Genomic DNA, 27,595 nt, shown 5'->3' on the forward strand with positions numbered 1-27,595 from the left:
AAAAAAAAAAAAAAAAAAAAAAAAGAATGAGAGATGCAGCAGAGAACCTTGTCCTGGAGGGGGGAAACTTAGTGGGACATGATGCTCCCAAGGTAAGGCTTCCCCCCTCCACCTTGGGTTCCTTTCCACTGCATCACGCAGAACTGTTTGTAAATACCATCCTTTCTGATCGGTTCCCTTCCCAGCTTCTCTCCCTTCGACCTCTGCTCTCAGCTTCCCCCATCCCTCCTCCTCTATCTACAGAGCCAGGACTGTCAGAATGAATGTTCCATTTCCCAAACTGAATTTGGTTGTCAGTAGAGTAAAGCCATCGTGGGTTTTCCCTTGCTCTGGTTCAGCCCCTCCCTCCTCTTCTCAGCTTGCCCACCACTGAAGAAAGACAAGCATTTTTTGTTTGTTCATTTTAAAGGAGAAAGCTTCGGCCAATCATGAGTACTACTGGGGATCGTGGGTGCAGGGGAGGCCATGCTGGGAGTGTAACCCAGGAGCTCAGCAGGGCCTCTCAGAAGTGAGGAGAGACTCCACAGGTAAGAAGGGAGTGATAGATGTGGGGAGGTAAGAGGAGTTCCACATGGAGTTGGGTCTAGGCTAAGGGCCAAGGGCAAACGAGGGACGGCCACATGCCTTCCAGGCCACCACAGGAACAGAATAGAAAAATGCAAGACTAAGCACTCAGGAGGCAGAGGCAGGCAGGTCTCTGTGAGTTTGAGGCCAGCCTGGTCCACAGAACCCATTCTAGGACAGCCAGGGCTACATAGAGAAACCCTGTCTAGAAAAACAACAACAAAAAGACAATGTAAGATTTGTTTTCCTTCCCGTGCGTCCCTGTGTGTGTGAGAGAGAGAGGGTTAAGGTTGGTGTCAACTCACCACAAATTAAAGTCACCCGAGCAAGGAGCCTCACCTGAAGACTTTTCTTAATTGCTTTAATTGATGTAGGAGGGACCTACCAGAATGTAGGTAGCATCTGCTAGTGGGGGACCAGATTAAACAGTGTGGAAGAAGGAAGACTACTTGCCCTTGTTAGCCAGGCCTTGCCTCTTGCTGAAGCGTTGGATGATGATGATGATGATGATGATGATGATGATGATGATGATGATAATGATGATGATGCCTCCACTGAAAACAGAAACGGCCATTTCAGGCTTCCACCCCAGACCAAGGCCCTTCAAGTCTCCAGGACACTCCAGATTTTTTGGCGCAGGCTTGGTGACTACCGAGGCATCTCCAGGACCAGCCAGCTCCCAGAGTCCCAGCCTCAGTGTTGAGACTGTTTCAGAGTAAGCTGATGTCATTCATTCTCTAATATATTTGGTATATAAAATGTTTCATATTTTATATAGAAAATCCCAACTTACACAGGACACGTGTGCCCACGTGTGTGTATGTCCTATGGAGGTCAGAGGTCAGCCGTGGGCTTGTTCCTTGGATGGCAACCCTCTATCTTGTTATTTTTGGTTTATTTTGAGCTAGCCTCTCTGATTGACTGGGAGTTCTCCAAGTAGGCCAGGCTGGCTGGCTAGTGAGCCCCAGGATCCACCTGCCTCTGCCACCCCGCCCTGGGAATAAAAGCATTCACTTTGCCGCCTGTTTTGTTGTTGGTTTGTTGGTTTGTTTTGTTTTGTTTTAATGTGCATTCTGGGGACTGAACTCAGGTACTTGGCTTGTGAGGCAAGTGTTTTGCCGACAGCCCTGTCCCTAGGCCCACTCGTTCTGAATTCCTCGTCCTCCCACATCCCCCAGACCATACTCCCTACCTCATAGGCAGCGACTGTTATCTACTGAGTGGATATTATGTTCTTGGGTTTTTGGGTTTTTTTTCCTGTGTGATTTTGAAAAACAATTCATTTTTTGCTGTTGTTGTTATTTGTTTTGCCTTTTATTTCTCCCAGAAAATATTTCAGTGTATAGCCCAGGCCGGATTTGAACTCACCATGCTGAGTCTCATCCTTCTGAGTGATGTGGGACTACAAGCCTGGATTACCTGCCTGCACCCCTGTGCTTGCCTCAGTTTACCCATGTGCCCTGTTCCATGACGCTGGCTTTTTTTTTCTTTTCATTTTATTTTATGTGCATTGCCTGCTTGTGTGTCTGTGTGAGGGTGTCGGAAGCCCTGGGACTGGAGTTACACACAGGTATAAGCCACCTTGTCAGTGCTGGGACTTGAACCCAGGTCCTCTGGAAGAACAGTTAGTGCTTTTAACCGGTAAGTGTTAAAAGCCTTTTTAGCCCCCACATTGTTTCTTATCTTCAGGAGGTCTACTCCTGGTGATGTGGGTTCAGCGGGCCACTGGCCCTCACAATGTGTCCCTTCCTCACATGTCACTCTGTGAAGGCACCTGAGAGTAGCCTCTCACATCAACTCACAGACCAGCTTAGAGATTTTTTTTTCCCCAAGACAGGGTCTCATAGCCCAGGCTGGCCTTGAACTTCTGCCACAGAGCCAAAAATAGTTTCGGATTTCTGATCCTCCTGCGTTCACCTCCTCGGTGCTGAGATTCCAGGCGTGCACCACCACACCTGCTCTACACAGCCCTAGATTGAACCCAGCTCTTAGTGCACGCAAGGCAAGTGCTCTGTCAACTGAGCCGTGCCCCCCGCCTTGTGTCCCCAGCCCCGTGTCCCCAGCCCTGATCTGCCTTTGTAAGCATGCTTCCTGTGGCTTTAGAACAATGTGTCCCAGGGTGTGTACACCCTTAACTAAGTGCACAGGGACTCCGCTGCCTCTGGTGGCATCTCCTCTAAGTGCTAGGAGTCCTCCAGCCCCAGTCTTAGCCTCCATTAGCTTTTATCCAGAGAATGGAATGTTGGCTCTCCAGTGCGTGCCAGAAAACAGCTCAGTGTATTGAAATATCCCTCTCATTGACTATTAATGAATCTCAGGTTTGCTCCATAGGCATTGAAGTTCGTGTATGTCTCTGTGTGTGTGTGTGTGTGTGTGTGTGTGTGTGTGTGTGTGTATGTGTGTGTATGTGTGTGTGTGGTGTTTGAGCTGTTATGGTGATTTCAGTGGCTGTTGTGGGAGTTGTTACTGTTATGGTTGTTTTTACGGTGCTGACTGTTGTGAATATCTTCACAGTTGTTGTAGTAGTGACTGTTGTTATAGTTGTGGTCATGGTGGTGGCGATGCTTACAGTTGTCTGTGGTTGTTAAGAGTGTTTTTGTTGTTGTGCTGGTGACTATTATTATAATTGTGGTTGTAGCTATTATGGTTGGGGGTTGTTGCTGTGGTTGTTGTTATGGTTGTTTGGTGGTTGTTGCTGTGGCTATGATTCTGGTTGTGTTGGTGATGACTGTTATGGTTGTGGGTGTAGTTGTTATGGTTGACTGGTTGTTATGACGATGGTTGTTGCTCTGGTTGTGGTTGCTATTGTCTTTAGTGGTTGTTGCTGTGGCTGCTGTTATGATTTAGTTGCTATGATTGTGGTTGCTGTCCTTGTTATTATGGTTGATAGTTGTTGCTGTGCTTATTGTTATGGTTGGTGGTTGTTGTGGCTGCTGTTGTGATTGTGGTTGTTGTTGATGAGGCTGTTGTTATGGTTGTAGTTGTTCTTTTAGTTGGTGTTTGTTGCTGAGGTTGTTGTTATGGTTATTATGGTTGGTGGTTATTGCTATGGTTGTGATGGTTGGTGGTTGTTGCTGAGGTTGTTATGGTTATTATGGTTGGTAGTTGTTGCCATGGTTACTACTATGGTTATGGTTGTTGTATCTATTGTCATGCTTTTTATTGTAGCTGTTGGTTTATGGGATTGCTTATGTAATCTAGACCCTAAGTGCCTTGCTGACCATGGACATTGTAAACACCTTCTGTTTTGCCACGTGACTATCAATTTTTTGCTTGTGATATCTTTTGTTTTCAGGACATTATTTGAGGGGCCTGTGAGATGGTTCACAGCAGTGCTTGCCCTCAAACCTGACAACCATTCTCCTGCCTCAGCCTCCTGATTGGCTGGATGACAGGCCTCACCTGCCAGGCCTGGTTACAGGTGGGTTTCCTTGGGGCAAGCCACTTTCGCACACTGGTCTAAAGGGCTGCCTTTGCCATCTGCAGCACCCCCAAGCTCACTGCCTGCCCCTCTGGTCTGAGTAGCATGGGGTTCTACATGTTGAGTTCAGGAGGCCTGCTCTCTCTTCTCTTCTGCCTTAAGGTGAGCTTATCAACTCTCCTCTTTTAGTGAGTCCTGAAGAGACAATCATACAACCCTGACTGTCACCTCTTATTCCCAAGCTCCGGGTGAGAGCTCCCGTCTGCCCAGGGAATCCTTGAAAACTGCCGTCTCTGGGAAGAAACCTGGCTTGAAAGCACACTCCCCTCCACCACCCTGCAAAGGAGGCAGATGTTTCATTGTTTGTCCCAGAGGACATGTGACAACATCCGCACAGGGATTTCGTTATCACAACTCCGGGGGAGGGGGAAGTCTTCCTGCTGTCTAGTTGGTAAAGGCAAGGAGATGTCACTAAACATTGTACCATACACAGAATGATTCCTTAAGTGACCCTCCATCAGAAAGGGCACCGGGGGGAGCTGAGCAATGCAAGGTGGTCCCAGGAGACCCATAAGAAGGTTCATTCGATTATCCATACCGACATAATGAGCCCTGGATCGGGTGGTGGGCATTTCACCAGCCACAGGTGGCGATGACTCTGCAGAGCTGCTTCTGCAAGCCCAAGGCCAGTGCCAAAGACCCCCTGTGATTGGGTCACCCTGCAAAAGCTACAAAGTTTAGCTGCAAACTCAGAAGAGAAGTGCCTGGATGCCCTTGTACCTGAAAGTGCAGGTGGAGGAACGGGCCCCAGTGAGCCCCATCCAGCCCTGTGTCTGTGCGTCTACTCAGCAAGGAGTCCTTGGAAGGTTCCTTAGGGTGGCAGTGTGACCTCGTGGCAGAGAGGGGGGTCTCAGGACACCGCAGATGGCATAGAATGACTTTGGACAAGTGATCTAACCTCTCTGAGCTGTACTGCTCCCATCCTTAAAATGAGTAACCATGGAGACAGTGTCTGCTTTATTAGGTTATGAGGGGAATTTTAAAAAATTCTCTTTTGTGTATATTTGTGTGTATATACTATGCATGTGTGTGGAGGACAGAGTTTGATGCTGGGCACCTGAGAATTTTTTAAAATTAAATGTTATGTGTGTGGGTGGCTTGCCTGCACATATGACTGTGTACCATGTGCAGGCCCGAAGAGAGCGTTGGATCCCTGGAACTGGACTTACAGATGTTTGTGAGCCACCATGTGGGTGCTGGGAATAGAACCCAGGACTTCTAGAAGATCAGCCAGTGTGCTCTTAACCACGGAGCTATCTCTCCGGACCATGAGGAATTTTAAAAGCCTTTTACCACCAATGGCTCCGTTTGGTCAACTGCAGGTCACTAAGGCAGCTGGGGGGTTACTAAGGGAGGGGCTTGTGTATCCAGCGCAACCTAAGTAGCCAGAATGCTTAGCTGGTTGAGGAGATGGACGACTGTGTTGGCAAAGTGCTCGTGCACCAACACGAGGGCCTGAGTTCAGGTCCCCGGGACACACAAAGCTGGGGCTGTCACCTGTAATCCCAGTGCTAGCCAGGAGACGGCGATTCCTGAAGTTCACTGGCCAGATGGCCCAGCAGACTCAGCAAGTTCCAGGTTCAGTGAGAAACCCTGTTTGACCCCGAGGAGAGCGTGGTTGAGGAAGACACCTGGCATTGATCTCTCACATCCACATGCACACACATGTGAACACGTGTTAACATGCCCAAAACATACCACACACAAACAAATAACAGAGTAAGTAAATAAAGGCTCCGAGAAGGCTTGACTAATCCATGTAGAAATTCGGGATGGGGAGTGGAACTGGGAGGGGCTCCTCCCACCGATTCTCAGCATGGAGGCTCTTTGTCCCTGGGCATAAGGTGCTCCGGTTTTACAGAAGGGACACTGCCACACCAGACGGCTGTCTTCATAAGCACATGTTGAAAGTAAGGTGACCAGGGTGTTCAGACAAACAAACCAACAACAGGCAAACCTATTATCCTTCCGAGGCTGCCTGGAAATACCATCATCTCAGGGTAAGGTGGAGTGGAATGGAATCTTATCATTAGGACTCCTGAATCCAGCCATGCCTGGAGCCAGTGCCACTGGATTTCAAGTTATGTGAGCTATGAAGTAACTCCTCTTGTCCTGCCAGCTGTCTGTCTGTCACCTACATCCAATAAAATAAAATAAAATAAAATAAAAAAATTAGGTATTTAGGAATCAGGCAAGGGGGGACCGGAGAGGTGGCTCAGTGGTTGAGAGCAGGAGCCACTCTCACAGGGGACCCGAGTTCGATTCTCAGCAGCCTCGTTGAACAGCATACAACTGCCTGTTAGTGCCAGCTCCAGGGGATCTGACACCTCCATCCCCCACTTGGGTACCTGCACTCACGCGCACACCCTCATGCATACATAATTAAATAAAATAAATCTTTAAAAGAGAGAAAGAGAGAGAGAGAGAAGTTGGGAGAAACCTGTATTCCCAGCACTCAAGAGGCAGAGGCAGGAGGATCAGAAGTTCAAAGTCACAATCTGCTGTAATTCCATTTCCAGACCTGGTGCCCTCTTCTGACCCTGTAGGCACCAAGCATGCATGTAGTGCACGGACATATATGCAGGCAAATCACCCACACACAATTAATTCATTAACTAATTAATCATAATAAAAGTTCAAAGTCATTTTTGCTTAAATACTGAGTTTAAGACCATCCTGTGCTGTATGAGAGTCTGTCCCAAACATGCCAAAGAAAGGAAAAGAGGGAGGGAGAGAGGAATAATGGGGAGGGGGAGGAAAGGGAGGAGGAAGAGAGGAAGGTGGAGGGAGGGAGGGAAAACGAACTACAACTTGGAATAGTTATAAAGATGGGACACAGACACGGCATAGCCCTCTGATTTAAAGCCAAGCAAAACCACAACATTCACAAAGGGGACAGCATCTCAGGGCAGCCAGGTTCCAATGTCAGACCATCTGACTCCTGGCCACTACCCTCTTAAAACATGTCTGCTGGGGCCTCGCCCGGTATCTTGCTGGGAGCAGCCAGGATCCATCCACTCTGCTCCCTCTGACCAGTGCTGGCAAGAGGCTCAGCTGTTTGAAGTCTGATCTCCAGATCCCATGATAGCATCCATCATTTATGTCCATGGAGCGGTTGCTCGGGTTCCTGGGAGATTCTGGGTAGAGCAAGGCTAATGAATACCATACCCCCTGCCCCTGTAAAAGAAAGAGAGAGAGAGAGAGAGAGAGAGAGAGAGAGAGAGAGAGAGAGAGAGAGAGAGAAAGAGAGAGAGAGAGCTCATGCATGAACTCCTTCATAGAGAATGAGGGTGAACAGAGGAGTACTCGGAGACTAAGGGGACATGGGGACATCATTCCCTATCACATTCCATGCTGCATGGGACCCCTGCTAGACTTGTCCTCTCTTTGTCCCCCTTTGTCACGCTGCATAATCAATACGATGATGAACAGAGCAGGCTCCACCTGGCAGGGCTGCTGGGGGATGAACGGGGTAGTGCGCAATCCACAATGCCTAGATCAATTCAGTACATACTATATATCAGACACCATATGAGGGGCTCTGTCTGACCCCATCGAAGGATCTTTCTCTCCCTTGCACCAGCCACTGAGGACGAATCAGCGAAGCCATTACACTATTAGGTGACCCACTCTCTGAGTCTAGCCCCTCCACATAGCCCCCACTGGCCCCAAACTTGCCATCCTCCTGCCTCAGTTGCATAAGTAGCTGAGATCCTGGACTTGCACCACCAGACTCAGCTCCAATGTCTGCTCTTCTCTGAGTTCGCTTGTCTTTATTAAGCCCTGGGTTTCCTGGCCCAATTTTTGAACAACCCAAAGGGTATCTGCTCCTCCTTCGTCTGTCACCTCCCCACAGACCTGAGCATCCCTCCTCGCTAAGCCCCACCCAGCATCTACCTACTTTCTCCTCTGTCTCTCCATACATTCACGGATCCAAAACACCACCCATCTTCCCTCCTGTCTACCCATCCTATTGCCCATGTCTTTCTACCAACACTACACTTATCCTTAAACATGCCCGTCTATCATCCACCCACCCCTTTGTCTATCCATCCACCTACCCACTCATCCACCATCCATCCATCTATCCTCCCCCCAGTGCATTTATCTACCTACTTCTCCGCTCCTGCAACCCCTCACCCACCCCAACTCTTCATGTCCCGCCCCACTCACCCACCCATCCACCTTACGATCCATTTACCCATTTGCACGCCCCTCCACCATCCTTGAACCTTCCCACCCACCACCTAACAATGGCGTTGTGGGCTTTGCACATTCTGATGCCTTGTGCATACTGTGCGCTGTGAGACCCCAGCGTGGTCTCCTGAGTTCTCTCCCTGGAGAGAAGTATGGGTGCCTGGGGATTGTCTCCACAGAGGAAGCCGCTTGTGGCCAGGATGTTGGCTTCCAGGGTATGGGGCCAAAAGATGATAGAGCACAGGAACAAAGGGCAGGCTTCCAACAGAGCCATTAAAAGTAAGCTGATCTCTCTTCTCTTCAAAGGAGCCAGGGAACTCCAAGACACAGAAAAGCAGTCAGCAAAAGAAACTGAGGCTGCAGAGATCTAGTAGATGTTCCTGATGCATTTTAGTGAGAGCTACTCAGTTCCCCTGCCCTGCCTCCTCTCCCCTCTACTGTCCTTGGCCAGTGCTCCCTCTTGTTCACCTCCCCTCCCCTCTCTCTTCTTAGCACTCCCCCCCCAACCCCAGCTTCCCTATTGATAGCCCTTGCTGTTCACAAGCTCCCAGGATGAGACCAGATGGGCTAGCACTTCCAGTTCACCTCCCAGCAGGTGACCTCACCCCCAGACCCAGAGGTTCCCTCTCTGGAATCACACGGAGGTCGTTCATAAGCAAGGCTGCTTGAATGGGTGCACATCCATCTGAGAGCGTGACATGAAGCTTAGGGGCTGTGTTGAAACAGCCAAGTGTAACCACCAGGCTGCTCGCGAAACACACCGTGACGCTGTGTTTATTAAAAATAGCAAAAGCCTCGAAACCAGCGTCTGAGATCGATGCTCAGGGCTGGCTGCTCAATCTGGACGCTGGGCTACCAGCCCCTGCCATGGGCATTTCACTCCTCTTCTGGCCTCCTCACCCACTTTGAGTCCACCAATGAGAAAGCTGAGGGGAGACATGGGCGAGGCCTTCAACCAGCCAGGACCCTGGTTCATCTAACCCAAGAACACAGGCTCCGGCACCCACAATCTTGACCTCCACTGTCTGGGGCTTGGTTTATACTTCACAGTTCCATGCGGGGAGTGGGTGAAAGAAGCCCATTTCTGCCAGCAGAAACATGGGGAGATGGCCCAGGGACCACACCATCAGAGCAAACTGAAGTTGGTACCACTTGTCTGGTAGCACTGACTCCAGCCGGGCCTGGAGAGCTGAGATCCCGCCCGTGCAGGTGGCTAACTCATCTCCTCTTTCCTAAGCTGCCAACTCTTCCTGCCCCCCCCCCCTTCCTTCAGGCAGGATTGTGTATCCCAGGCTGACTTCAACTCACTGTGTAGCCAACTATGACTTTTGAATCCCTAATCCTCCTGCCTCCGCCTTGCTGGGGATTACAGGCCAGCACCACCATAACCCAATTTAAGAGGAACTGGAGACGAACTCAGGATTTTGTGCGTGCTAGCCAATCACTCTACCAACCTAGCTAAATTCCCAGCCTGTTATAAAAGAAAGAAATGGGAGATGGAGGGAATTAAAATGAGGGCATGCATGAACATCGTCCCCCAAGCGCTGCCTCAGCATCTCAGGTCCCCACCGGAGCTGCCTGCCCTTAATCACGGAGGAGCTGGGAGCTGTCACCTTTAAGGGGAACCAGCCCTTCACACAGCACAGGTGAGCATCGTGGGGACAGCCCAGGCTGATTCAATTAGGATGGGGCTCTGAAGGGCTTCCCCTAGCACACCAGGACCGAAGCCTGTGAGACCTTCAGCAGCTATTTCTGCCACTTTCTTCCTCCCCTTCCAGCCGTGAGGAGGCAACTGGGGGTTGCCATGGAAACAGGCTCATCCTCCCACAGGAGGTTTGCCAGCTCTGATTTCCTGTGAAGATAAGAAGAAGGCAGCAGTGGGGGGTCACCCAAGCATGAAGATGGGTTTCCCTGGGGATACCCAGACTCCTGCCAATCACACTGTCTATCTGGGAATCCTGAGGGTGCCTGGAGACCCGGGGCCAGGGAAAATCTCCGAGCCCCAGCCCTGCTCCAAGAGATGAGCCCCTGGAACACCCAGGCTCAGGCCCTCCTCTGTCTTTCCAGCTAAAGATAAAAGGACCTCATCACAGATGTGTCGGCACCACGCTTGGGTGTCTCTGGCTGTCAGCTCTCCAGTGCCAAACAGAAGTGTCCCACTGCCACCCCTAAAGCCCTCAGAATGAAGAACAAACTGCCCACCCAACATCTGCTTCTAGGAGAGGTGTGTAGGCTGAGCTCTACTGGCAAGAGCTGTGTGACCCCAGGCAAGTCGCTTGGCCCCTCTGAGCCGGCTTTCTCATCTGGAAAGCTGGCATATCACTCCATCCTCTCTAAGACGCTACGAGGAACGAAAATATGTATCTTCTGTGCCCGTCTCAGCATTTCAAGGTACTTGGGACTCTGGACGTGGTGGCACAGAGGCAGTGTATCTCTGAGTTCAAGGCCAGCCTGGTCTACAGAGTGAGTTCCAGGGCAGCCAGTGTCACAAGGGAGGCTTGCAAGCCACAGTTTCCTTGAAGTCAGTCTTTTCTCCTAACATCGATGCAAAGGTGGGTTTACATTACTGACTTGATGCCGCGGCTGTGCCACCCAGAGTCAGGTGAGCGGCTAGCTGGATCCCATCGCTTCCCACACCAGAGTTCCCACAGTCAGAACAGGGGCCTAGACCCCAGTGCCTCTGGGATCAGAGGAGACCGGGGGTGTTGATTCTGATTCGGTGAAAGCCTCATGCTGGATGCTGGGTACCCCTGGCCAGACTGTGGGCTTGGCGTGGCCGGGGCATTCCCATGAATTCTCCACAGATAATATGATATTGACTATGTTGTGGTTTAACTGGATATTTCTGGGTAACTTGGCTGTCCTGGAATTCTCTATGTAGATCAGGCTTGCCTAGAACTGAGAGATCCACCTGCCTCTGTCTCATGAGAGGTGGGTCTGAAGGCCTGTGCCACTATGCACAGGTCTACTGTGTTGATTTTCTTTTTTAAAAAAGATTTGTTTATTTTATGTATATGAGCACACCGTAGCTATCTTCAGACACACTAGAAGAGGGCATTGAGTCCGATTACAGATGGTTGTGAGCCACCATGTCGTCGCTGGGAACTGAACTCAGGATCTCTGAAAGTGCAGTCAGTGCTCTTAACTGCTGAGCCATCTCTCCAGCCCCTATGTTGATTTTTAGCGTGCAGGCTGAACAAAGCCGTCTCGCAGACTGGTATACGCCATAGCAGGGCTTGTGTGCTGGGTTGCATGCTGGGATACGGGGGATAGACTCTCTAGACTGGCTCTCACCCTGGTCTTAGCACAAGGAAAAGCCTGCTACCTACTGTGAATCAATAAAGAACAATGCATCTTTCTGGGCATCCACATGAAAAGGGGCCGTGTCTCTTTAAAGATCTGGGGATAAGACTTAAGAGTAATACACACACTGACGAAGCCACACGGGTCCTCTAAGGACCCATATCTGCCATGCTGGCCAAGGCCTGGATTACACCAGTTACCAAAGGAGGGGACAGTGCCTGCTCTGAGAGTCAGGGGCAAGGAGGTGTGAACCATGGCTGCACCACAGGACAGGAAGCACAGGCGAGCCTAGAGCACAGACAGCCGGATTTGGAAGCAAAGTCTTCACAGAGAGAGAGCTTCTATTAGCTCTCACTGTCCCCAGTGTCCCCTCCGCTGGACACAGCATTCTAGAGGAGCAACAAGAAGTCAGAAGGCCCCAGGTGAGTCTGCTCCACAGGTCACAGCCTGGCACGGTACCGGATGGGCACGTCTTCTTCTGGCTGCATCAGACCGAAGCCATATCTGCTGAGGTCAAACTCAGGAACCTGTGTGTCCTCGCTGCCCAGCTCCAGGTCGAAATGAGTCAACAGTAGGACGACAAATCTGCAGAGAGAGGGGGGGGGCGCTGTGGGCTGGGCTGCTCTGATCAGGGTGCCGCGGGCCGTGCAGCTCTGATCTTGGCAGGCCCGGGTAAGGGGAGGCTAGCTCAGAGCTCAGCGGCTGTGTCCGCGGCAGCCATTTCTGTGTCGTAGCCCCTAAGAGTCAGAGCGTGAGTCTCCAGCTCTCCTGCCTACAGCATCATCTGCAGATGCTGGAGCAGCCAGAGTGAGGGAGGGCCCCAACCATGTGTCTCTAACCACACACACACACACACACACACACACACACACACACACACACACACACACCTGGGTAGTCCTGAGTCCCAGATGCATCACAGTGTGTGCATGGAGACAGGATTCTTCCTGCCTCTCCATAAGCCTGCAGCCCTTTCCCTAAGCTAAGAACTAAGTCATCCCTGGCTGGGCTGTGCTTACCAGGAGTCTGTAAGATTAAAGCCTCAAGACTTCTAACCATTGCCATGTGACAGAAATGTCACCAAGGGCCACCTTTGTCAGGCAGCACTCTCTACCACCACCTTCTGGAGACACATAAAGCTGCCGTATCTAGGATGTTCTCAGTGTCTCAGTGACACAACGACAGGTCTGCCCTATGAGTCAATGGTGATCCTGATTGTCCCGGGCCTCACCACTGTCCCCCACCGCAATTCCGGGGCCCAAAGCCACGCTGAACACACAGCTTTCTCCTTTCACTGAGCGAGGAGCAGGTGAGTGGATAAGCCAAACCACAGGACTTAAGGGGAAGTGACCCTCGCCAGGGTCCGTTCCCACTTGGGGACTTGGTTCTCTTGTGGGGTCAAAGGAGTAGAGATAGGCTGTGTCTCTTGCAGCTCTGGAGGGGTGGGGTTATCTGGGACAAGAGTCTTATTAACTGAGCACCCAATGGTTAGAGCTATCGATGCTGCCATTGGCTGAGAGCTTCCTGGCAGGGAGATCACAGGGTCTGGGGTAACAGCAAATCCACTCATTGGTTGAGAGGCCATGAGAAAAGTACCATGCTAATCACATAAAACCCAGCATCTGTTTTGTCTGTCCCTAAATGGATAGAAGCAAGAACTGCTAGTAAAAAATCTGTCATAGTAACTGATTCAAGCGAGAGAGAGTCTGTCCTGATAGGGTCGATGTGCAAGGGCACAGACATGAGCAGACTACAAACCGCACATTTGCTCCAGTGCTGGTTCATCCTCCAGCCACAGGGGTGAACCTGAGGCTGCACAGGGCGGGGGAGCACACACACATGTGCACCTGAACGTCAACTGTGCCCTGTCCACCAGACTTTGCGGTACTTACTCCGACTCACTGAGCCAGCTCCCTGCCCTTGTGTGTTCCCTAAGCATGTGGAAAACCGCGAGTGATGGTCTGTATATGCCACCCAGGGAGTGGCACTATTAGGAGGTGTGGCCCTGTTGGGGTGGGAGTGGCCTTGTTGGAATGGGCATGGCCTTGTTGGAGTAGGCGTGTCACTGTGGGTGTGGGCTATAAGACCCTCATCCTAGCTGCCTAGAAGTCAGTATCCTGCTAGCAGCTTTCAGATAAAGATGTAGAACTCTCAGCTCCTGCACCATGCCTGCCTGGATGCTGCCATGCTCCTGCCTTGATGATAATGGACTGAACCTCTGAACCTGTAAGGCAGCTCCAATTAAATGTCGTCCTTATAAGAGTTGCTTTGGTCATGGTGCCTGTTCACAGCAGTAAAACCCTGACTAAGACACCACATGACCACCTTCCACTTGGTTCTAATCTCTATAGGTCACTGATGACAATATTGAGCTTCAGGGTCCCCTTGCCTAGATCCTATGGCTTTATTTTATTTTTTTATTTTAATTTATCTATTTATTTGTTTATTTATTTATTTTTGGTTTTTCGAGGGTTTTTCTGTGTAACCCTGGCTGTCCTAGAACTCACTCTGTAGACCAGGCTGGCCTCGAACTGAGAAATCCGCCTGCCTCTGCCTCCCAAGTGCTGGAATTAAAGGCATGCGCCACCACGCCTGGCTATGATTTTATTTTTTGAGGTATGATTTGTTTTGTGATGCTGAGGATTAAATCTCACGCCTTGTGTGTGCTCAGCAAGTGCCCTACATTGAGGGCCAGCCTCAATCGGTCAATCTTGTCATTCTAAATTCTGAGGTAAGAGCTCACTAAGTTGGCGGCTTTGAACTCGCCAACCTCCTGCCTCAGCCTCCCCCCATAGCCTCGGTGGGTTTTAGGAAAGGCTGTTAGCGTTAGGGCAGAGCTGACTCCTTCATGGTTTCTACTTCACTGTCGAGAAAAAGTGAGGTCAAAAGGTGAGGTGATTTGCTGTCCCCAGGCAGGGATGGGACCTGAGTGTCAATGCCGTGATGTAGATACTGGCTAACATTTCTCAAAGCCTGTGGTGAGTCAGGCGGTGGGGTGGGCACTTAGAAAGACCCTTCTGATCCCTTTTGGAGCTGTAATCGGTAGCTCCCAAATTTCATAGCTAAGGAGGCAGGCTCAGAATGTTACAGGAGCCAGACAGAACAACGGGCAGAGGCTGTAGGCTCGCATCCAGGCAGCCTGCGATCCTGAGACTGAGGCTCGGGGAGTCCCAGGAAGAGAATGTAGGCACTGCTCAGCCCTCTCAGGAGTTACAACAGTCAAGGGGTACCCTAGAGTTCAGCCAGCTCCTGCCACAAGGGTCTGAACATGCTGCGGCAGCCACAGCCAGCCCTGGCCAGCTGAACTCAGAGGCTAGAGTCTGGAATTCCCATGCCACGTTCTGAGGGAGCACCTCACTGCCAGATCTGATCATTATGTGAGAAATCTGAAATATGGCTTCCTTTTTAAACAGGGCCCTTCTGAGTTTTAAAAGTTTTAAAAACACAAATAAACGGATTTGCGGGCAGGTGCTGACTCTCTGCCAGCTTGGAATCTAATCCCTAAATCATTAGCTTGAGGCCTGCAGTCAAAGAACCAGTAGAGGCATCAGGTGTCACTGCACCTTAGCCACATCCTGGGCCACATCCAAACCCTTCTCCATCCATAACTCACTGATGGGCCCCTTTCCTACTGGGCCACGCCACTGCCGGCCCCCATGCCCTGCTGCCCCGGTGACTCGCCGCCCCCATATCCTGCCGGCCCTGTTTCCTGTCCCCCCTGCACCCCGCCAGCCCCATGCCACACTGCCTTCGTGCCCCGCTGACCCCATGCCCTGCCGCCCCATGCCCCGGCGCCCCCGTCCTTGCCCCTCGCTCACTGTTTGATGCTGTTGATGGCGTAACTCTTCCCCAGGCAGTGGTTGTGCCCCGCGCCCCATGGCATGTTGTAATTCTTTAGCCGTTTCCCATCTTTGTAAAAATCTTTCTTTTCTGATCCATCTGGGTTCAAGAATCGGTTGTATTTAAACACCTGAAACAAGAAGCTGATGTGTAATGTCACCCCACACAAGCCCGTGCAGGACAAGGGACTGGGGATCTGATTCCAGACTTGTCACTACTGAGCACAATGGGAAGTGACTGGACTGGTTAAAGGCTTGGTTAAAGGACTATGGAGATGACAAATCCCAGGCTGCAGAGGGAGCAAAGAGCACACCCGGTTACCACTCAGGGCTGGCTGAAGATTCCGTCCTTCGTTTTCCCCACACTCCACAGCTCCTGGGATAGGCAGCCCCGGCTCTACTACTGACCTCAGGCTCTGTGTAGATTTCCGGGTCCTTCTGGGGACTCAGGAAGGGAAAGAGGAGAAGGCGGTCACCACGTCGAAGAGAGAATTCCCTCCCGTCTGCCATAGGCAAGGCCAGGTCTGCCATGACCTCACGGGTGATGAAGGGGGCGGCCGTGAGCCGGAGCGTCTCATTGAGCACACTGTCTGCAAGGGCGAGGGCAGGGAGGGTCAGCAGGCTGTCCTTTCTCCTGGACCACACTTCCCGTTCTTGTTTAACAGAGCAAGGACCAGTGGGTGTGTACCTTGTACATAGTCACACAGCAAGGTGGGAAAAGCCAGATGACAAAGTGCACTCTGTGGTCCCTGAGAAACCCTTGGGTGTGAGGGTACGTGGGAAAACATGGGATCCATGAAGGTATCAAACGGCCAAGGAGAGTCTAATGCTTTACCCGAACTGTGCATTTCTTTCTGGGAATGGACCCCCGACCTTCCTCCAAGGGGCCATTTCTCACTGTTTCCCTAAGCTGCACTCTAAGCTGGTGGGTATGAGGGTTTTTTTGTTTTGTTTTTTGTTTTGTTTTGGTTTGTTTTGGTTTGGTTTTTCGAGACAGGGTTTCTCTGTGTAGCCCTGGCTGTCCTGGAACTCACTCTGTAGACCAGGCTGGCCTCGAACTCAGAAATCCACCTGCCTCTGCCTCCCAAGTGCTGAGATTAAAGGCATGAGCCACCACCGCCCGGCTGGTATGAGCTTTCATTGGCCAATCTGCCTACCTCTCTGAGCCCTGTGATTGGTTCTGGGTGGGCTTATAACCCCAAAAACCAATGAACAGATTCCTGGGACTTCAGATAGGAATGCTAAGTTGAGAGGCCCAGCCTCCAGCTGCTGGCAGCCCTCCTGCCTCCAGAGACCAGGGGCAGCCCGAGGAGAAAATGGGGCTAAGGATGGAGAGAGACTAAGCCCTGGTGGCACTGTTCAAGCTCCTGGACCCACCTAAGCTTGAAGCTAGAGTCGTTAGGACTTTCAAGCGTATGACTCGAATTGAGCCTCTTTCCCACTGTACCTACTTCAGGTTCTCTTTTGCTAACACCAGATATCTTGTGAGACCAGGATCCGTGGGGTAGCTGATGCTGGGCATGAAGCAGAAGGATCCTTGGAGGACTTAGGGGGTGCCCACATTACTCAGGTTAGCAAGTTTGACCATCCTACCTAGCACAGGCATGCTGTCTAGAATCTTCTGTGGGAGTGTGGTCATCTGTGAGTCAGGCTTCCCTGCTTGCCAGACGGTGCGTTTCAGCTCTGCACGGACAGCAGTGAGGGCGTCCGGATTCTTGAGGAGGAAGAGAAGGAGCCAGAAGGCCGTGGGACCCATATTCCCCTGCAACAACGAGATGCCTGTTAATCCTCCAAGATGACCAAGTGGGCTCCTCTGAGAACGGACGCAAGCTGAGGCCTTGGTGCAGTGCAGTGCCTGGTTCCCATGCTGATCAAGCACCCAGGTATCACTGGCGTCTTCAGCCCCCAGCCTGCGACCAAAAGCTGCTTGGAGCTTTGGTTGAGCCTGGTACCTACTTGAAGACCTCTCGTGGCATCCTGACCTCAAGTGAAGCCCCTGGTCTGAGGTCATCCGGGTAGCCACCATAGCCAATCAGAACAAGTGGATAAGAGGAACAAGACCACAAGGCAAGCCGGGCGTGGTGGCGCACGCCTTTAATCCCAGCACTCGGGAGGCAGAGGATTTCTGAGTTCGAGGTTAGCCTGGTCTACAGAATAAGTTCCAGGGCTAAAAAAAAAAAAAAAAAAAAAAAAAAAAAAAAAAACCCACAAGGCAAGAACGCTGAGAGTGTCTGGGGTAACTTTTAGGGTCACATGCCTCTTCGTGTTCCTCTAAAGTTTCCACAGAAGAGGCGGAGGACATCCCCTGCCCTTGAGTTTTTAAGCTCAGGCTTGCTATTAGCATGAAATAGAATTAATAAATAGTAGATCTAAACCTTGGCCTTCGGAGACCTTGTGTGTGTTCCCCACCTTTGACTGTGCCTTTGGATCTTTGGATCCAGGATGAGAGATACACAGGGTACAGCCAAATTGTCACAGCTGGGCCTGGTTAAACCAGCCAGATCCACAGACCTGTGAGTCCAGAGAATGTTTATCAACACTGGCTGCCGGGTTTAACTGGCTGATAACAATAGCTATTCATAGTTTGGCCAACAGAATTTCCTTACGTGCTTCTTGCGTTACAGTGGGTTCTCTTGAAGAATAAACAGATGAGCAGTTACAGGCTGTTAATTTTTGAGCAAAAAAATTATTTGAAACTTCCCAAAAGATAAGCTAGGAAAATCAATGGCACAGGGTGCTCCAAGACCCGGTCAGACCTGGCTAAGCCTCTTTACCTGACTCCTTAGCATCTTCCTGTGATGCAGACAGGGCCGGGACCCCAAGCAATCTCAACCTGCAGGGAGGTTTGGTCTATCCTAACTGCTACCGTAGTCACAGACTCAAACATTGTCGTAAAACATATTTCCCGATAGGTCTTTGCAGATATAATTGCACCAGGCAGAGGACATGAATTGCAGCCCCCATACAGCACCCCAAAATCAGAAACTAGCTGTGTTTGTCGACAGAAACCAGTGAGGAGGTGATGGCCTAGCAGAGAGACTGGATGTGGAAAGCTGCTGAAAAAACAAACAAACCGGCCTGTTCCTTTGGGTCCAAAAGATACCCAGGAGCAGGCAGGCTGTGAGGTGTGGCGTGAGGCTTGTCGGCTGCCACTGTGTGTGTTTGAAGAGCGGTCATGTAAGGGGACGAGATTACCTTGAAGAGACACAGGAAATGGTCCTGAAGCGGCTGGGGGCTGGGAGGTTAAGGTGGCAGACTGACTCTGTGTGCGTGCGTGCATGCGTGCGTGCGGTGGTGGGGCGGAAGCCACAGGTAACCTCTGCTGCAGTTGCTCAGGTGTTGCCCACCTTGTTCTGTGAGACAGTGAGCTTCTCTCACTGGCCTGGCACTTGGCAGGAAAGGCTAGGCTGCTGGCCAGCGAGCCCCAGGGACCTGGCTGTCTCATCACACCGATGCTGCTGAGATCGCAAATGCGTGCCTTCGCGCCTTCACACCTGGCTATGCTTTCTTTGTAACAAGGGTTCTGGGGCTCTCCCTTAGGTCCTCATGCAGGGCAAGCACTTGACAAACGGTGGCATCCCCGAGCCACTTCCCCTGCCACGTGCCCTCATTGCACACGTGTACCTTGTAACCTGCTTGAATTTCTTTGAACCTTTTGTCTTTTTAAGTTTTTTTTTCATTTTTTGAGCTTATAAATAACATCATTTCCCTCCTTCTCTTTCCTCCCCCAAAAGCTTCCCTTCTCTCTTTCAAATCCTTGGCGTTTTTATTCCCCTCCCATTTTCTTTTGTTTTTCAAAACAAGTTCTCCCTAGGTAGCCCTAGCTGGCCTTGAACCCACACAGATTCACCCTGTCTCTATCCCAAAAGTGCTGGCATTAAAGGTGTGCGCCACAACACTGGTCCTGATTGGACTTCCTGCTGTGCTGGGGTGGGCTGCATGGTTTTCAGGGTGGGCTGCCATGTCCCTTGGATTGTCGGAGCTCTATGAAATCAAGAAGAAAGCTGGGCAGAAAGAAATGAACGACCTTAACACCCTTCTGCCAACTGCACGGGCCCGGGAGCACACATGTGCAGCTGGATCCCATGGCGGCTAGCTGCAGGTAACTTCTGGAGAGCTTGCTAACCTGGGGTCAGGCTGAAGACAGAGGCAGCAGTGAATCAGGACTTTGAGAGGTAGCTGGGCTGACGGGGTGGAGCCAATCACCTCCCTATCACCAGGGTCCCCAGGGCAGGCGGACTTCCCTGAGGCTGAGAGCCAGCCTGTCCCAGCTCCGCAGGGACCTCTCCCTCTGCTTGTGACTCACCCCAACCTTGAGATCTACACCCCTCACCCGCAGACCTTAGATCCCAGTCTGCAGGAGGAGCCTCCCCCCAGGTTTTAGGATAGATGTTGGGGCCTGTGTTGCTTCCCCCACCAGTCTGTTCCTGGCCCTGAGGTTCCGGTTTCGTCCAGCTTTGAGAGGGTCCAGAGGATGTTTGCAGAGTTCTCAGTGGGATGCGTGACCCACTGGACAGCTCAGTCTGCAGTTCTTTCTTGTGACTCATGGCCTCTGGTCTGCAATTGCCATCACAGCCACGGGTCCTCAACTCACAGCCTCTGCCTCCCAAACACTTTTTGTTCTGGTCCCCCCACGTGGCTGGCTTCCTAACTTTCCTGCTCTTCTACCTGAACAATCCTTGGGTTGGGACCCTGCTTCCTCCTCCCTCCTCCCCAAAAATTATGAACTGTGCTCTGTCCCCCAACGGGTCCCACAGGTCTGTCTCTGACCTATGTCCTGACCCTCAGCTCTAGAACACCTGCATCGCATGTGACCGAACCCCAACCTTCAGCCCTGATTTCTCCTCCCAACATCTTCCCCAGACATTAACAGCCCGTTCACCCTCCAAGGCTCAGACCGGAAGCTGACCCATCCTGGCTCCTAGCATGCCATAAGTGCCATGAGAGACTCCCAGAACCCAACCCCTCTCCCTTGCTCTCCACCCCACCTTCTCTGACCTAGAGACTGCAATTCTCCTGCCTCTGCTTCCCCTCTGAAGCACAACAGGCCACACTGTGGTGCTGCACAGAGTCTTAAACAGCACCCACCTCACTTGGAAGGAAGCCCACTCCTGCCCACCAGGTCCCGCGGGGCTTCTGGGACACTTGCTACCTCTCTGTGCATCACTGTCAAACCCATCTCATGACTTTTGCACCCACTCTCTCTACCCAGAACTCTCATTCCAGAGACCCCCATGGCGGCTCACCCTTCACCCCAAGTTTCTGCTCAGATGTCACTGCCCACAGAGGCCTCTGTACCAACTCTCTCTAGTGACTTCACAAACCCGCTGTGCTCTGTAGATGAGAACGTAGATCTGGCCACCCCCGGCCACTGCTCTGTATCCTGTTTCTAGAATCCAGTCATGCACACGTGGAACCTGAACGCATGTCTGTTGCCGATGTTTCATTTGATTAGGTTTTGGAGACAAGGTCTAATGTATCCCTGGCTAGCCTCAGACTCACTAGGGAGGTGCAGGCGGCCTTGAACTTTTGATCTTCCTGCCTCCACCTCCCAAGTGCTGAGATAGCAGGCACATGCAATAGGCCTGGTTCTACAGCTCTCTCTTGAAACACCAGGTGAGCCCTTGTTACCTGCTGGGTGTGGGTCCAAAGCTCCTTTCAATGCCCCACCTCGCCCTGAGGAAGCAGCTGCATACCTATTGTATAGCTGGGTAAACTGAGGTAGAGCAGTGTGCGATGACTGACTTGCTAGAAAGTGACAGCCACTTCACACCCAGGCCTAAAGCTTGTGTCCAGAGCTGCTGAATCATACAGCCTCCTGCTCTGTTCATGACCCAGGGTCCTCCTGACCCCTCTGCTGGGAAGACCTGACCCCACTTAGCCCTGCCCAAAGCCATTCCCAGGATCTGCTTCTTGAATGCCTGGCCACCTTCCTGCTCTGTGCGCAGAGGTCATTTGCACAAGGGGCTCTGAGGACAATTTGGAGCACCCTGTCCTCTTGGCCCATAAATATGTTATCAGGAATGCATAGGGCCAACTGCTGATTAAGAGCTGCCCAGCCCCTGCCAGCCCTGGCCTGCAGGACAGTTAATAGCTCTGAGGACAACTAAAAATAAGTTGCCAGTCGATGGAGAGGAATCACCCAGGGACGCCAGGCTGCGCAGCCGTCACTGCCAAGTGGGGCCAAGAGAAAGCAAGGGGCTGGGCAGGGGACAGAAGTGACCAGACCTCAGAGTCACTGTGTCCAAGCAACTGCTCTGTTCCTCAGGTCAACACTGGCTCCGTGACCAAAGTCACTGCCGGCCATCTTAGTCCCCCATGTGTATCTGATTCTCCAATTTGTTCCTGTCCAGAAGGGGACCTCAAGATCTCAGAAACTAATACTTGAGAGATGGCGCGGAGGTTAAGAACACTCGCAGCTCCTTCGGAGGTCCTGGGTTCAATTCCCAATACCTACATGTGAGCAACTGCTCACAGACATCTGTTAGCTCCAGTTCCAGGCAATCTGACGCCCTCTACTGGCCTAGGCACCAGGTGGCACACATATATACATGCATGTGCTACACACACACACACACACACACACACACACACACACACACGTCTTCATAATAAATAGTTTCTAAAACAAATACTCTCAGAACTCTTCCAGCCCCACCCCCAGGAATCACTCCTTGTTCTTCCTTTGGTCGGCTCGCCATTCTCAACTCCTTGTGGTAGCCATAGCCGTTGGCAGGCTCCATCTCCAACACCTTTGCTCTTGCTGTCCCCCTGCCTGGAATATTTCCAAATTGCCAGATCTCTGAGGCTACCTTTCTCGATATACAGAGACAGCACAAACCACTCTTCCGGAGAGGCCTCTCCGAGCCTCTAGCTGTGGCTCCCAGGATGGCTCCAACCCCAGCCCTGCTTCCCACTCCAGCCACTGAGTGTGGTTCCTGAACCTCAGCTTCCTGCCCCAGCCTGTCTGAAATGCAAGCATTCCCAGAAGGACTGCAGGTACTCGAAGGAGCTTTTCAGTGATTCTCAGAATCACGGGTCTATACTCTACGAAAACAAAAATGAAAATGCCAAGGTCGTGGAAAACAGTGAGAAGAACAGAAGAAACACCAGATGAATGGTCAGTGCCCATTCTGCAGTGGCTTGGTACCACGTGGGTGCTGGCGCAGAGGCCCTGGCAGGATGAGCCCTAAGTGGTTACAATGGTTCTTAGCTGTCAGTTTGAGTTCTAGAATCGCCTGGAAGACTGGCCTTTGAGCATGCCTGTGAGGATAATCTTGCTTCTTCCAAGGTGGGAACAACAATCTGGGTGGCTCCACTCCCAGGCTGGGTCCTGCACGGTGTTAGGGGACAAGGAGCTGAGTATTGACTATTCACTGTGACTAGCTGTCTAGAGCCCACACTGCCGTGACTTTCCCACAGTGATGGACTGTAACCTTGAACTGTGAGTTGAAACACATCCATCCTTCCTTAAGTTGCTTTGGTTGGAGGATTTCATCATGAAAACAGGGAAGGACCTAGACAGAGGCACCACTGGAATGACTAGGAGACTATGAGACACAGGCTAGACTGAGGTCATGAGTCTGGGCTAAACCTCCTAGTTTGGCAACAGGCTGTAGGAGGACAATCTCCCTCCCTGGAGACACTGTAACATAAGTTGGGTTATTTGCAACTTGGCCACAAGTGTGATGAAACCACAGCAGGAGCAAAGAAGAAAGGAACTGAAGGGCAAGAGGTTGGAGAACCAAGAGAGCACCTATAGGAGTCCGTTAAGCTACAGGCTAGAGGCAAAGCCTCCCCAGCATGCCCAGGCTCGCATCCATCCCAGCACAATATGAACCAAGCATGCTATCACATACCCATAACCCAGCATTCAACAGATGGAGGAAGGAGGATGTTCAAGAGTATCCTTGGCTACATGGCATGTTTGAGGCCAGCCTGGGCTACATGAGTCCCATTTTTCTATCAGTCTGCCATTTTTCCTTATGTTAAACAAGCAAAGCCTATCATTTGGACCACCTGTTTACAAAGCCGCTGGACCAGAGAAACAGTGCGGGGTGGGGTCGACCAGCAGGCCATGTGTTCACACCCTCATCTGCTCACACCAGCACACGCACGTGAATTCCGCACCTACACAGCCATGCTTACCTGTGTGGCCCAGAGCTGCAACACCAGAGCCCGGGCCTGCATCTCCTCTGATACCCCCATCTCCTCAAGATGTCTCAGATAACTCTCCAGCCAGCTGCTTCGGTCAGCCCTGGAGGCCAGCCTGGCTGGGGACAGCAGCTTCCATAGGCGGTTTTTGACACTGCATGCATGGTCTTTATCCCCTGCAGGGTCAGAGTGCAGAAGAGGAAGGTTACAGTCACCTCTAGGCCAGGGCCACCCAGCCTCAGCCTTTCACAAGTATTCTGGGTGTCACTGATGGGAAAGCCTCGGGTGATGCCCTGTAAGAGTTGCCTAGGACCCATGTCCCTTAGCAGAAAGGCGTAAGGGCCTGTTCCTGCAAAAGAGAATGTCTCCATAGCAAGAACCCAGTAGAGATTTGATGAGTGTGTGAGGCTTTATGAAACCATTTAGGAGGACCACACTCGAGGTACCAGCCTCTCCCTCTTGGGACCTAGACCGAAGCAAGGCCAGACCCTGCACGAAAGGCAAGGGGGTTCAGCATCCTGGAAAGAGCTGCACTGGCCACTGGTGGAGACACAGATCTGGGGTCTCCACTCAAACCCCTCCAGAGCAGACAGGTAAGATCCCACAGAGGAGGCTATGTAAACCTGAGGAGAGGGGAGACCTTCAGGCCGCTCCTCAGACATAGTGGAGCAAGTGGCTCCACCCAGGCACACACCACGTTTTCTAAGGAAACTGATAATCCGGGCCAGGTGTGGTGGCACACGCCTTTAATCCCAACACTTGGGAGGCAGAGGCAGGCAGATTTCTGTAAATTCAAGGCCACCCTGGTCTACAGAGTTCCAGAACAGTCAGAGCTGTACAGAGGAAACCCTGTCTTGAAAAACCAAATGGGGGAGGGGAAAAAAAAAAGCCAATAATCCAGGTGCTCCTGTGTCTGTCTGTCTGTCCATCCATCTGTCTATAGTTCCTGAGGCTGGGGGTGGAAATTGGGCCCTTCCACCCTAGCCTCCTCCTATGTTTGTAACTTTGACAGTGGAGCCTGCACAGGCCACAAAGGCATCTCAGGATCTCTGAGGGGTAAGCTTTGCCTCAAGGACACTAGCCTAGACCTGAGCAGGGGTTGGAGAAGTCCTTTGCCTATGGGACAAAGCCAGGCACTGGGGATCCCTGCAGAACAAGACTTGCTTGCAGTGGTCTGCAAATGCTGCCAACCGACTTAAAAACAGTAAGCCCAGGGCTGGGACTGTAGGTGCATCACCATACACACAGCTCTTACATGGGTGCTGGGATCGAAACTCAGGTCCTCGTGGCTGTGTGGCCAGCACTCTGCCGACTGAACCTTCTTCTAGCCTCGACTTACTGCTTTTGAAGTTGGATGGCAACAGACAATGGGCTCAACTTCTCCATACCATTTCCGATCATGTAGCACTCCAGAGTCTTTAAATCCGGGCTCATCTGAAAAAAGCTCCCCCAGGCTCCCAAGTGCCAGGTTCTTGAGCGCTCCCCATGTCCTGGGAGCCCAGGGCTCCCACTATGCCAGGTTCTTGAGAGCTCCCCATGTCCTGGGAGCCCAGGGCTCCCACTGCGCCAGGTTCTTGAGAGCTCCCCATGTCCTGGGAGCTCAGGCCCCAGTCAGTCTGTGAGAGCCCCCATTCGAGATCAACATCTGGGGTTCACAACAACAACAACAACAACAAGGGACACAGGGAGGGGATGACAGCACCACCCCCAGCAATGGTTCAGATGTTCCCAGTGTCCCCTGACCAGAGGCCAGGGCCTCGACACAGCCACAGAAATATCTGACTGTCCCTGAGCTGTCCCAGTCTTACAGTTGCAATCTCTCATCGTGCAGTCATTGTGGCTGTATGAGTATGTTGTGTGTTGTGTATCGTGTGTATGTGAGCACATGTGTATGTTGGTGCACTCATCAATGTGTGCCTGTGTGCACATGTGCATGTGTGCCTGTGCGCATGTATGCATATGTGCATGTGTGCCCGTGTGCCTGTGTGCACATGTGTGCCTGTGCGCATGTGTGCATATGTGCCTGTGTGCCTGTGCGCATGTATGCATATGTGCATGTGTGCCCGTGTGCCTGTGTGCACATGTGTGCCTGTGCGCATGTATGCATATGTGCATGTGTGCCTGTGTGCACATGTGTGCCTGTGCACATGTGTGCATATGTGTATGTGCACATGTGTGCATGTGTGCTCTATGACAGTGGCTCTCACCCTCCCTAATGCTGCGACGCTATAGTACGGTTCCTCATGTTGTGACCCCCAGTCATAAAAGCGTTTCCTTGCTACTTCATAGCTGTAAATTTGCTACTGTCGTGACTCGTACTGTAAGCATCTGTGTTTTCTGATGTCTTACGTGACCCCTGTGATAGGGTCATTAGACTGGCGCTCCCAGGATAAGAACTGCTGCTCTATTGCTTCCCACCTTGTTTTCGAGCCAGGGTCTCTCACTGAACCTACACCTTGCCCTCTTAGCCACACTGACCTGCAGTGAACCTCAAAGGACCCACCCCACTCCCTGGCGCCATAGGCACCGTACTCAGCTCTCCCCTGAGGATCTAGATCAGTTCCTCAAGCCTGACATCCAAAACTTGACTCATGAGCCTCTTTTCCAGCGCACGACTTTTTGTAACAACTAAAAAGCACCTCAGTGGGGGCTGGAGAGCTGGCTCAGCGGGTAAGAGCACCGACTGCTCTTCCAAAGGTCCTAAGTTTAAATCCCAGCAACCACATGGTGGTTCACAACCACCCGTAACAAGATCTGACTCCCTCTTCTGGAGTGTCTGAAGTCAGCTACGGTGTACTTACATATAATAAATAAACAAATCTTTAAAAAAAAAAAAGCACCTCAGGGCAGTCTGACCCAACCCTGTGTCCACAGGACAGAGAGTGACCCAGACACAGAAGTCCCAGAAGCTCGTGTTATGTGGGTCTGACTGAGGCCTGGCCATCTCTGGGCCTCAGTCACTCCCTTACCCAGAGTGAGGCCTTCACCCTTGTACAAATCCCTTCCTGAGCCCCTCTGAGCTCAGAGATAACCTGAGAGAGATGACCTGTGAATGTCTGCTGTGTTACCTCAGGGCCATTAGAATCTTGGTCACACCGCGACTCTTCCTGTGAATGTGTCCTGTTGGGTGGGTAAACTGAGGCACACAACTGTAATCCAGGCAGAGATAAGAGAATCACCAGTTTGAGGCCAGCCTGGGCTACATAGTGAGCTCCCAGCTATCTTGGCCGCACCCACCAGGTCTGGGAACTGCTCGAGTCCGCCTGAGAGCAACTGTCCAACACTGCCACCTGCTGCTCACACTGGGAAACAGCCTTTCATGGATCCCTCCTCTGGGTCCCATGGAAGGAAGGAGAGTGAGGAAACATTTCCTGGAGAAGCAACTGGTGCTGGGATGGGACATACGTTTAGACAGAGTGTGCACGTTGCCTGTTCTACCACTTGCCTGCTGCTCCTGGGACAAGTGATTTCACAGGACCCCCGGGACTGCATTAGACAGTGGACAATCTCTGTAAAGATGAAAATCTCTGGACAGCGCCCAGAGAGGGCCTGCGGGGGCTGGAGAAGCCAAAGGAGAGCTCAACAGGCTAGGCGGAAAGGTGAGCGGGATGCCCGACGCCCATTCCTGCCCTCCCGGTTGATGCCTGCATCTGGCGATGATGTGACAAGAGGAAGCTACAGCCTCTGCCCAGCAGGCTGGCAAACCAACGGGAAGACGGGTAACAGCCCTAGGGTTCAGTCCCCTCAAGAGCTCTGAATCCAAATGGACTGCGATGGTCTGGATGTGAAATGTGTCCCCAACAGGCTCACGTACTGAAGGTTTGGTTCCCAGCTGGTGGCATTATGGGGAGACAGCTGGATTGTGAGGAAACTAGCCTCATAGATGGGTTAATGGCCAGATGAGTGCACAGCTGGAAAGGACTGGGGTGGGGGTGGNGTGGGGAGGGGGAGGGGGAGGGGGAGGCAGCAGACCGTGGGTAGCGCCTTTGAAAGGTGTGTCATAGCCGGGCCTGGTGGCGCAGGCCTTTAATCCCAGCACTCGGGAGGCAGAGGCAGG

General features: G+C 51.8%; 1 protein-coding gene and 1 long non-coding RNA gene across 7 annotated transcripts in view; one reads left to right on the top strand and one right to left on the bottom strand.

Moving 5' to 3' along the window:
- LOC115063607 overlaps positions 1-5,082 on the top strand; it is a 7,094-nt gene extending 2,012 nt beyond the window's left edge. For 2 of the 6 annotated variants that reach the window (XR_003843432.1, XR_003843434.1), the window contains exons 2-5: positions 410-527; positions 1,144-1,279; positions 3,860-4,147; positions 4,228-5,082. This is a non-coding gene — a long non-coding RNA (uncharacterized LOC115063607). Of the gene's footprint in view, positions 1-42; positions 528-1,128; positions 1,280-3,859; positions 4,148-4,174 lie in introns of those variants that run through there. The other 4 variants (XR_003843433.1, XR_003843431.1, XR_003843435.1 and 1 more) reach the window with 4 other exon arrangements.
- A 6,786-nt stretch (positions 5,083-11,868) lies between these two features.
- Positions 11,869-27,595, bottom strand: part of Ptgis (prostaglandin I2 synthase) — a 41,552-nt gene continuing 25,825 nt past the window's right edge. The window contains exons 6-10 of the mRNA XM_021194183.2: positions 23,533-23,714; positions 16,978-17,146; positions 15,793-15,974; positions 15,364-15,515; positions 11,869-12,130 (exon numbers count right to left, since the gene is read on the bottom strand). Coding sequence (XP_021049842.1) covers positions 11,986-12,130; positions 15,364-15,515; positions 15,793-15,974; positions 16,978-17,146; positions 23,533-23,714 — 830 coding nt within the window. The 3' untranslated portion in view covers positions 11,869-11,985. The remainder of the gene's footprint in view (positions 12,131-15,363; positions 15,516-15,792; positions 15,975-16,977; positions 17,147-23,532; positions 23,715-27,595) is intronic.

The sequence above is a fragment of the Mus pahari genome, chromosome 3, assembly GCF_900095145.1.
Source record: "Mus pahari chromosome 3, PAHARI_EIJ_v1.1, whole genome shotgun sequence".
Taxonomy (NCBI): domain Eukaryota; kingdom Metazoa; phylum Chordata; class Mammalia; order Rodentia; family Muridae; genus Mus; species Mus pahari.